At 40.0% G+C, this 11,431-nt stretch overlaps 1 protein-coding gene across 5 annotated transcripts; it reads left to right on the plus strand.

Annotated features, from left to right (window-relative positions):
- The first annotated feature begins 2 nt into the window (after positions 1-2).
- Positions 3-10,813, plus strand: CWC15 (CWC15 spliceosome associated protein homolog). 5 transcript variants are annotated; one of them, XM_045483574.1, is made up of 7 exons: positions 3-115; positions 1,396-1,534; positions 2,016-2,128; positions 2,991-3,079; positions 4,676-4,789; positions 8,598-8,716; positions 9,920-10,813. In XM_045483574.1, the coding sequence occupies exons 2-7, from the start codon at positions 1,404-1,406 to the stop codon at positions 10,047-10,049; spliced, it is 696 nt and encodes a 231-aa protein (XP_045339530.1). In that variant the 5' UTR covers positions 3-115; positions 1,396-1,403; the 3' UTR covers positions 10,050-10,813. The 5 variants fall into 5 exon arrangements, with proteins under 5 accessions (XP_045339530.1, XP_045339529.1, XP_045339527.1 ...); XM_045483573.1 differs by having other exon boundaries at positions 70-176; XM_045483571.1 differs by having other exon boundaries at positions 77-198.
- Positions 10,814-11,431: the final 618 nt, after the last annotated feature.

Genomic DNA, 11,431 nt, shown 5'->3' on the forward strand with positions numbered 1-11,431 from the left:
TCCACCTTGCCTGCTGCGGATTGGTCTCCGCCTCCGCCTCTAAACTGCGACTAAAGAGTTTAGGGTTTGCTTCCGGGTCTTGGGCCCTGGTTTTGGGCGCAGAGGCTCCTGGGAGGTACGAGTCGTAATGGTGTCTGTATGATTTCCGGAGGCTGCAGCATTAGACCCCGGCCGACGTGAGCGGCAGGAGGGTAGCAGGTCGTCTCTGTTGTCCGAGAGGGGCGGGAAAGGGTGGTTGCGGCCGGAGTCGGCAGTAGAGAATCGGCCGCGGGCGGAGGAGGCCGCGGAGCAGCGGGCGGTGGTGGAGCCCGGCGAATCCCAGGCCGGCCGCGGAGCGCGCAGCGTGAAGGCAGCTTTGCAGAGGGCATTAAATAGGGTCCACGCCCCTCCAACCCCCCGACCCCCTGCGAGTCGGGCCTTGGGTGAAGAGTCAGCTAGTTTCTGGTAACAGCCTGAAGGCGAGCCCGCGGGAGGTGGGAGCGACGATGATCCGGGGGTGTGTGGGAGGCGGCGGCGCCCCCAGCGGCAGACAACCCAGTTTCTCCCTTTGCATACACCCCTTTTCCCTTTTTGAAAATCTGGAACAGTATACCGGTTCCCCCAGCGTCCCCACACTCATGCTTTTCGGACCCTTAACGAGGCTTTAGGAGCCACATCTGCCAGGCACCACTCTTGGCAGCTCAAAACAAAAGTAACGCAAGGAATGGGTCCCGGAGTTTTGCTTATCAGAATCCTTTGGGGGGGGGGGGGGGAGTGACCTGTCTTGAGCTTTGTAACCTACAAAAGATCTGACTTACAACGGTGGCTGTAGGAGAAAATTGGATCAACAAAAGGTTGTCGGAGAATTTTGCCCACGTAACCGTCATTAAACTTTGGCACACGTTTCTCCAGGACACTCACTAACTTTGTCAGTGATTTTAAAGTAATTTTTGTTCTTGTCGTCACTAGCCTATTTTCTGTTGTACGAGGTTTAGTTAGGGTGTCATGGAGTAATGTTGAGTTGAGAATTTTTAAAACTTAATCGTGGCAGTGCTAAATTTTACAAGACTTTGACATTTCAATTCTCATATAATAATCCTTTGAGGGATATCTAGCCCATTTCACAGAAACTTAAGCCCGGTGACTTGCCCAAGGTCACAGAGACAGGAGAACAGGAACACAAACTCAGATCTTCATGAGAGATTTTTTTGCACTAAGAGCCGCCTAAGAAGCCGTATTCCTTATACACCCTGAGCTTCATAATTTGTTTTCTTTAAAACGTTTGTTTGAGATTCTTTAGGTAAATTTTGGAGAATGAGTTTTGGAAATTATTTCACAAGGATGGATATTTATGAATACTTTATGCAATGAGAGTTTATCATCTTGGAATTAACTGGATACTATTTTTCTTTAAAGCATAAAAGATGACAACAGCAGCTAGGCCAACTTTTGAACCTGCGAGAGGGGGGAGAGGAAAAGGAGAAGGTGATTTGAGCCAACTCTCAAAGCAGTATTCAAGTAGAGACCTACCTTCTCATACAAAGATAAAATATAGGTAACGAAGACTTTTCATTTTCTTGTTCAGAAAACAAGCCTAAAAATGTTAAATGACATGGTCATGAGACTATAGCATGTTTGAGGATTGATCGCTCAAGTCATCTATTTTCATAGGCGTAGAATGCAATAGAGTATTTGACATTAACATTATGCTCTGATTATAATGCACTACTGTATATTACTGCTGCAGAAATTGCTGTTAACTGGGAATTTCCATATGTAGGTGGCACAGTAATGGTTACCTCAGAGGGCCTGTGCACGGTCTACACTAATCATTATGAGATTAAAAGTGTCACGGTAATGAACCCTGAGATGACATGGCTAACAAAAAGTAAAGACATTTTAATTCATCTGCAGCCTTATGGGAAAATATGTGTGACTCACTTTGTGCTTTTTGAAATATTGGAAACATCACAAGGATGTAACTTGTATCCATGTTGCCTAAGTAACATTTTTGCCTTCATTTGTTTCTCCTTTAGACAAACCACTCAGGATGCCCCTGAAGAGGTTCGCAACCGTGACTTCAGGAGAGAGCTGGAGGAGAGAGAGCGAGCTGCCGCCAGAGAAAAAAATAGAGATCGTCCAACACGAGGTACTAACACTACCCCCAGACATTTGTCTCCTGAAATTAGGTCAATTACGGTTTTTATTTCATGTTCTAATTGGAACTGATCAGTATTTTGTTTGCCTTTAAAATATTGGTGTGAACAGTTTAAAATATTGTTTGCTTTAAGACATCAGTAACACTTTCTTAAGCGATTAGATTAGCGCTGATGAGGTTGGGTTCTAATTCCATCTGTGCTTCTGTGGTAGAAGGAACAGGGTGACCTGGGGATATCTAGCAGCTGTTGTTTCAGTTCACATAAAGGTGTTTTGTTTTTTTTTTTTTAATCTTTTTTTTTAATGTTTATTTATTTTTTGAGAGACAGAGCTCGAGAGGGGAAGGGCCAGGGAGAGAGGGAGACACAGAATCTGAAGCAGGCTCCAGGCTACGAGCTGTCAGCACAGAGCCCGATGCAGGGCTCGAACTCAGAAATTGCGAGATCATGACCTGAGCCGAAGTCAGACACTTAACCGACTGAACCACCCAGGCGCCCCTCACATAAAGGTTTTTACTGTTGAGAATAGCCACACTCCTTGAACCCCATAAGTTTCTGTCTATGAGGGTCTCTTAGTTTTGTCGCTAGTTTTTGGCAGGCATTTACAGGCATCAGTTATAGTAGCTTTTTTGTATTTTCAGTATATGTAAACTATTTCCTCAATTTCCCGAGAGAGGCTATATAGTTCTCCTATTCAAATCAATACTTTCATTAATTCATTCAACAAATACTTAACCAAGGGCACATTCCAGGCACTGTGGGTCCTGTAAGCTCTTTGTGCCCACACGTCCCTAAAATGTTACAAGAAATGCAGTGTTTATTTTAGTAAGCTAAATGATGTTTGTTTTCCCCCAGAACATACAACCTCCTCATCAGTGTCAAAGAAACCTCGGTTAGACCAGATTCCTGCTGCCAACCTTGATGCAGATGATCCTCTAACAGATGTATGTTTTATTTCCTCCATTGATCTCCACGTGATCATTTTTTTTTTTTTTTCAACGTTTATTTATTTTGGGGACAGAGAGAGACAGAGCATGAACGGGGGAGGGGCAGAGAGAGAGGGAGACACAGAATCGGAAACAGGCTCCAGGCTCTGAGCCATCAGCCCAGAGCCTGACGCGGGGCTCGAACTCACGGACCGCGAGATCGTGACCTGGCTGAAGTCGGACGCTTAACTGACTGCGCCACCCAGGCGCCCCCACGTGATCATTTTTTTATTGTGTTTTCTGAAATGCTTTTTTTGTTCTTTGACTTTGAGAAGTGACCTGTATTTATTTACTTCCTGTTATTCACATGTAGCCCTGACATCAGTGTTAAGCTTTATGGTTGATTTTTAAGTGTATTTATTTATTTTGAGAGAGTGAGAGCGTGAGCAGGGGAGAGGCAGAAAGAGAGAGGGAGGATCCCAAGCAGGCTCCGCGCAGAGCTGGACACGGGGCTTGGTCTCACGAACCGTGAGATCATGACCTGAGCCAAAATCAGGAGTTGGACACTTAACCGATTAATCTACCCAGGCGCCCCATGGTTGATTCTTAAACAAAAAGTATTAATCACAAGAGTAATCAAACTTCAAGGGCAAGTTTGATCTCCAGAGAACCACATAAGGAAGTGATCTATTAAAGAATAAGCTTCCCTAAAAAAGAATTCTCTGTACTAAATCCTGGAGGTTGACCATGTTTTCTGTACCCCCAGAGGGCATTCCTCATCCTAGGGTGTCTGTCAGCACCCCCAAGAGTTGAACCCAGGGGCCTTTCCACATTAGATACCAAAGGTGCCCTCTCTAGATGTGCACTTCAACTTAATGGCTTCCTCTGCTTAGGAATGGAAGCGATCTAAGTGGAAGGTTTTTAGAATTAGTGCTTCAGTTAACATTAAAATTCAGTGGGGCCCTATAGTCTGTAATTAACTTGCAATTTTCTACATACAGTGGGAAAACATGAGTGGCCTTTCGTGGGGAGCATCAAACTAAATGTATATGTCAACAATTAATTCCAGACCTGACAGACTGAATTCAGTAGTGAACTCAGTAATTAAATAAAGGGAACCCAATTTTAAATGGGATTTAATAACTATTTGTTTGAAATTATTCTGAGAATGTAGCGCCCTTTTTTGTACTTTTGATTATCCTTACTTCCTAGCTTAAAAGTTGTTTTGAGCTAGTAAAATTATTTGACTCTCAGGGTGATACACCGTGTACATATGTACTGCGTGTATCAGTGTAGTATTTCTTCTCTGATTTTAGAACTTTTCATGTGTAAATTTGACCCTGTAAATTTGGAAGATATTTTGTTACCCTATTTGAAGTTATAATCTCAAACATATGAGGGACATTTTAGTAAGTATTCTGTAAGCTTGTTTGTGGGGTTTTATTTTATTTTTTGGTTGCTTGTTGATTTTAATTATATTTAAGTACATTTATCTTCCCCAACGGGAAACTGACCGCTGCCCCAGAGATTTGATAAGTGTGATTTTTATGGAAAAATAAATGAATAATGTGCATTTTCTTTCCAATCTCCTGGGCCGTTGTCATTCTTTTTCAGGAGGAAGATGAAGATGAAGATTTTGAAGAGGAGAGTGATGATGATGATACTGCAGCTCTTCTGGCAGAGCTAGAAAAAATTAAAAAAGAAAGAGCTGAAGAGCAGGCCAGGAAGGTAAAATGGAAATACTAAATATTTACATCTTTCTCCATCTTCTGTGCTAAACTAGAAATATTTTTTGATGTAAGTAATATCATCTTGTATTAGAAATCATCCATGCCATGTCTAGATATTACAGCGCTTGTAGGTCTACAAGTCCTATTATTTTTGTGACATCCTAACTTCCTTGGTTGTGTTAAAAATTCTTTCCAAATAGCTCAGACATGCCTAATAATACTACCAGTTTGCTCTTTGTTTACATACTTGTTCATATGTTCAGCAGACATTGAGTCATTGTCCGGTAAGTGTCAGAGGAATCAAAGTTGAATACAATATATAATCATGGCCTACCGAGAACCCACGGATATAATGAGGCTATCTTTGTCTCCTCTTTGCAGCCTTCTTTCCAGGCCGATGTTGATATAGTCTGTCAATAGGTTTTATATAACTTAGGGCAGTTTACCTAACTTCTGGGTCCCCATATTCTCTCCATTTATACAGTGAAAGAAAAGAATGTCTGTCTCAGTGAGAGTCACAAGGATTACATAGGATCCATAGTACATACGTTTTGTTTTAATTTTTTTTTTACATTTATTTTTGAGAGAGAGAGAGCACAAGTGGGGGAGGGGCAGAGAGAGAGGGAGACACAGAATCCGAAGCAGGCTCCAGGCTCCGAGCTGTCAGCACAGAGCCCGATGTGGGGCTCGAACCTATGAACCGTGAGATCATGACCTGAGCTGAAGTCCGTTGCTTAACCGCCTGAGCCACCCAGGCGCCCCCATAGTACATACTTGTAAACTTTGGATGAATTGGCCGTAGTAGTAAAAATAAGACAAGAAACAGGTGAGCTCGAATAGGTCACAGCTTTAGTGGTTCACAAGCCAGCGCTAAAGGAGTTTGGACTCGGGTTTTGAAGGCCATGAGGAGCTAGTTGATTTCAGCAGGAGATTGATAAGGTTGGATATGCATTTTATTTTTTTGTTTATTTTATTATGAAATATTTCAGTAATACCGGGAAACATGAATAATAAAATTATTGGATACTCAGTTTGGAAAGATTACGCTGGCAGAGGTATGAAGGTTGTATTGAGAGAACTGATTGAGGAGGCTGTTCCAGTAATCCTCACGTGCAATTATGATCATTTTGCCTAATAGGAATTGGAATTGAGAGACGCAAGTAGATGCTGATAGAGCTGTTGAGGAAGTAAAATTGACCAGATAAAGTGGCTGATTAGATGTGGCAGCCACGATGACCCCCCAGTTTCTGGGGAGAAGTTGCTGCCAGTCACTAATACAGGGGATGGCAGAAGGATGAGCGTGTTTAGACGGAGAGAAAAGAGATGACGAACTCTGGAACAGGTTGAATTTGATTCATTACGAGACATTCAGATGAAGATATCTGCTTCCACTTTCAAACAAAACAACTCCGCTTTTTTTTAATGAGCCTCTCTCTGTGCAAGCTTGAACCAAGCTTGAACCAAGAATTGGTTCTGTTTAAAGGGGGGAAAAAGACTGACATAGGTTCATGTGAGGAGTCTAGGGAAGTAGAACATTGTTGGGTTTCAAATTGGAAGAAGAATATTTTAAGGATAGTTCTCATCAAAGTTTGGCATAATTCCCATAATAGCCTATAATTGTATCTAATTTTTAAAAATCAAAGAATTATAAGAACTTTCCTGATATCACTTGCACACCACTAGAGGGCAGTTGTTCTATTCCAGAATCTTTCAGCTTGCCTAACAGCTCTAGATATGTAAAGAGACATAGAATTCAAATGCATTTGGTTGACCTTTAGGAAAGATAAATGTATTTCATTTCATTTATTTTTTTAACGTTTGTTTATTTTTGAGAGAGAGACAGAAACAGAATGCGAGCTAGGGAGGGGCAGAGAGGGAGGGAGACACAGAATCCGAAGCAGGCTCCAGGCTCCCAGCTGTCAGCACAGAGCCCCACACAGGGCTCGAACTCACAAGCTGTGAGATCATGACCTGAGCTGACGTCGGACGCTTAACCAACTGAGCCACCCAGGCGCCCCAAGAATAAACATTTTAGACAAAGATCTTGGAATTTTGTGGGGCTCATCTACTGTCTTTGTACAAAAATGTATTGATGTTTCTTGGGATTGAATGACAGTTATTTCTTTTTTTCCTGTTTGCCTGTCTGGTTTTCTAGTGGCTGGTTTTTGAGGTGTCCCAAAATAACATTTTCAAACCAGTCACCCTATGTCAGGGGCTAGGAAGCTTTCTGTAAAGGGCCCGATGGTAAATATTTCAGGACATTTCAGGCTTGCAGACCATGCAGTCTCTAGTGCTCTCTGTAGCACAGAAGCCACTGCAAACAATACCAAAATGAATGAGGTTGACTATCCATGTTCCAGTAACATTTTATTTATAAAAACAGAGCAATTTGGATTTGATATGCAGGCTGTTACTCATTATTAGCCTATGTTTGGGAACCATAATGTGCCTAGTACTCGAGTATGGAAAGGGTGGGCACCTTTGTTCCAGTGCTGTGTTTGGCAATCAGCCAGGACTCTGAAAGAAAAAATAATGCAGATATAAAATGGCCAGAACTTTATCATATGACATACATTATTATTATAAGTTGGATACATTGTATATTTGAGCTCTTATTTTTATAGCATCTCAGAGAAATATGTTTTCACTTTCAGCATCAATTTAATTTGTTAAAAATACATAGTTTTTAGAAAGCTGTCTGCTCTTAATCTATGATGGATGCTCTTAATTTTGTTTGCTTAAGGTCTGAAAGTGACTTAAAGTAATTTCCCTGTTTATTTCCCTGAAAGTTGCATCTTGTCACTTCCCAGTTATTTGGCCTCTTAAAAATGAAATCTGTTGTTCACACTTGGATATTAAAATGAAATAATCATTAGCCTGTATGAAAAATTAAGTTATTTTTTAAAGTGATATAAAACACTATTAGGTTCATTTTAAATTGAAAGTCTCTTTTTCCTTGATCAATTTTTGTCATCCCTAAAATCCAATAAAGTAGGATTTATCTTTGGTTTAAAATAGCCTGAACAGATAGATCAGCAGTTACTATGGCTAAGAATTCTAGGCATTTTATATTTTTAAGAATGAAACAGGGTGATTTGGGTTTAAAGAGGTTAATGCTAAATTAAAAGTGAAGAAGGACGAGCTTGTAGCTGATGAAGAATGAGAGGTGTAAAAATGGAGAATTAGTAACAATAAATGATAAGAACAAAATGGAAAAACCTGCGGTGAATTAGTAGAAATGCATGTTAACTGAATATAAGATTTTACATGATAGTTTGTTTTATTTTAGGAGCTACTTCTTGGTTAATAATAACTTGTCACTAATCCTGAAGCTGCAAGTTTACATTGTTAATAGTTCAAAATAAAATTATTTTTTAATTGTGGTTATATATAGCCCATCTTTAAAAATAAAGGTAGTAGTTTTGCTAAATGTGTCTTTTTGGTGTTTAATATATTCTGAAATTATTAGAATATATTTATTGATGTATTCTCTTAGAATGAGCGATGAATTTTGTATGTACTTCAAGAAAGAAAATAGGTTTAAATATGCATTCTAGAATTTCAGAGTCGGACTAATGAATGTATGATGACAAGCATGAAATATTTATAGTAAAAAAGCCAAATTGTTTGGATTAAGTGAGACTTTTCTGGTATATCTTATATCTTTAAAAAAAAAAAAAAGGCTACCTTGATTCTTACTCCAGCTCCCTCATAAAAATCCTAACAGTCTTTTAAAATAGGAGTTATGCAAAAAGATTGATCCCAGAATTAATGTAAGTAAATGAGCCCTCCTCTGTCATTGACAGGAACAAGAACAAAAAGCTGAAGAAGAAAGAATACGTATGGAAAACATATTGAGTGGAAACCCTCTCCTTAATCTCACTGGCCCATCCCAGCCTCAGGCCAACTTCAAAGTTAAAAGAAGGTACTTTACACTAATGAGTTGGATATATATTGCAGATTGGGAGTTTTATACCAAGCTATATTATGTGAAGCCTCTAAAAACCCCTTTTTCACTGGCCATCTTCTCCGTCAGATATTAGAATGATAGAAGGAGAAGGAATGAACATTTACTTACTTTCAGTAGCTATTTCTGATAACTAGCTGTGTACTAAATACTGTTGTTTTTTAATTTTTTTAGTGTTTGTTTATTTTTGAGAGAGAGACAGAGTGCAAGCTGGCGAGGGGCAGAGAGAAAGGGAGACACAGAATTCGAAGCAGGCTCCAGGCTCTGAGGTGTCAGCAGCGAGCCCGCTGCAGGACTTGAACTCCCGAGCCGTGAGATCATGACCTGAGCTGAAGTCGGCTGCTTAACGGACTGAGCTGCCCAGGTGCCCCCAGATACTGTTCCAAGCGCTAGGGATGGAGCAGTACATTGAGCCGTTGGCCCTACAGAGGTTACATTTTACATCTGTGTGGGAAGAGTCCCAAGCTCACTCACCCTTCACATTCAGAGACACACAGAGGACTCTGCATATAGTTGTCCTCGTGACTAACAGAGCCACAGCCAGGTCATAAGGGGGAAAGCTACAGGAGGAATCCATGTGCACACTTCCTCATGCTCTGTCCCTCTTCTGAGGGTCACCCAGAATATTCTTTAGTCTAGCAGTGACAGGTGGACATGGGCCAGCACATGAGCCTTACTGGTCATACCCCAGTAGTTTCTTCTTTTGTTGCCATAAAATGCACATACTATAGTGGATGATTACTAAGTGGTAACTGATCAAAGAGCATAAAATCTGGTAATCCGAACTATAGTAAATTGACCAGTTATTATCATCTAGAACCATCTACAGTAACCAGGTAATACCAGTGCTGCCTCTTTGTTTCAGACCTGAAAACATTAAATATTTATGCAATTAAGCCGGTGTATTTCTGCTTTTTAACTCAGAGTTTCTCATACAGGAGAAGTCATAAGAATGTATGCTCTAAATAGGAATTGCCTTTCCTGCTGTAATAAAGCAAAATTACAACCTATTAAGAATTACTTTATTCTTTTGGGTGTAATTGCTGCATCAGATGATGTATATGTTGAGCATTTTTCTGGGGAATGACTAAGCTTTGCAACTCACTTTTTCATGTCTCCTGATACAGACATGTAAGCGTTCTGTTTGCTTTTTTCCTTTAGGTGGGATGATGATGTTGTTTTCAAGAACTGTGCAAAAGGTGTAGATGATCAGAAGAAAGACAAAAGATTTGTAAATGATACACTGCGATCTGAATTTCACAAAAAGTTCATGGAGAAATATATTAAATAGTACAGTTTTATGTGCTTAATTAAAGATTGTAAAATGTAAACGATCATTCTGACTTTGTTCTGTTTTCTCTTTCCCCATCTACGTTATGCATAGGCTTCCCTAATTTTAAGTTCCAAAATGTACTCTCCTTTATGGATCCATTATTTGATAAGGACTTGGGAATTGGTTTAACCTAGTTTCGATTCTTGGAATATTTCCAGTCATATGTTTTCCTTTTAATATGGGAAAGGGAGCCTTCTTATAATAAATATTTTGAAAAATCTATATAACCAAATCTGTGTCCCCAACTTTTTTGTTGAAATGTATGCAGCTTTTAAAACATTGCATATTTTGTTTTGTGAATTGTATTTCTTTGTGCATTAATTTTTTCTCCTCATTTCTTTGACATTGATTTAAGGTCAGTTAATGTGTGATGTCTTCTCTGCTTTTTTAAAAGCGTGATGGAAGATGAAAAGAATTCTGTTTTGGCCCACATGTTGGTATAGAAGAGTGTCCTCAACCTCTAAGCTCCCTGAGTGTGTGTCTGAGGGTGCATGGGGTATCTTTCGCTTCTTCAAGCACTCCTTTCTTTTTCTCTTGGCCCAAAACAGCTCCTTAAGCATGCCCAGTAAGCATGTGGCACTCACCTGTGTTTTCCTGGATACTCAACGGCCATGTCTCTTTTGAATGAGATAGAGTTTGCACACTGATCGACTTTAGGATGCAGAGCGTAGGAAAGTTCTAAACAGCAAACAGTACATGAAATAAAACCTTTGGAAATAGGATTTTGTTTGTTTGTTTGTTACCTTCGAGGATATGCACGTGGGAAGTGGGAACGTCTCTACACAGCTGGGAAGTTAAGTTTCCCTAAGCCTGGGCTCTGATTTAAGGGTGTCACTTGGGTGGAAAAATTGGGATCAGAAATGGAGCCATTTACAGAGACTCCGTCCTAAGATTCTTCATTTGTAACTGATAGCTTGATAAGGTTAAAGATAAAACTTAGAAAGCAAAAATAACACGCTTTTATCACTGACTGTTTATTCACTACTCCAGCATTTCCCCAGTGGAAGCTTGGACACGGGTTGTATGTAGCCTGAGCCAGGAGTAAAGCTGGAAATGGGGCCCAGGTTTCCACATTCATGCTCTGCATTTTTTTCCAGTTGATCTATTTACACAAAATTTTGAATACTTCAATTAGTGGGTTTTTTTAAACCCTTTATTAATATTTAAAGGTATTTTTAAAATACCTCCAGCTTTACAATTTACAAAGTGCCTTTACATTCATTTTCAAGTTTCTAAATAGCACCACTGTCACATACGAAGGAAGTCCCGGGGGCTTCCAAATGAAGATGAATCTTAGGCCAAATGACTGCATCAAACGTAATACAGGTATGAATGCCTTC

Source organism: Leopardus geoffroyi, chromosome D1 (genome assembly GCF_018350155.1).
Source record: "Leopardus geoffroyi isolate Oge1 chromosome D1, O.geoffroyi_Oge1_pat1.0, whole genome shotgun sequence".
Classification (NCBI taxonomy): Eukaryota; Metazoa; Chordata; class Mammalia; order Carnivora; family Felidae; genus Leopardus; species Leopardus geoffroyi.

What these genes read in the sequence shown, in the direction of transcription:
- CWC15 (XM_045483574.1), top strand. Translation starts at nt 1,404, where the DNA reads ATGACAACAGCAGCTAGGCCAACTTTTGAACCTGCGAGAGGGGGGAGA. An exon ending in CATACAAAGATAAAATATAG is followed by an intron (nt 1,535 to 2,015) that starts GTAACGAAGACT and finishes TTTCTCCTTTAG; the next exon opens with ACAAACCACTCAGGATGCCC. An exon ending in TAGAGATCGTCCAACACGAG is followed by an intron (nt 2,129 to 2,990) that starts GTACTAACACTA and finishes GTTTTCCCCCAG; the next exon opens with AACATACAACCTCCTCATCA.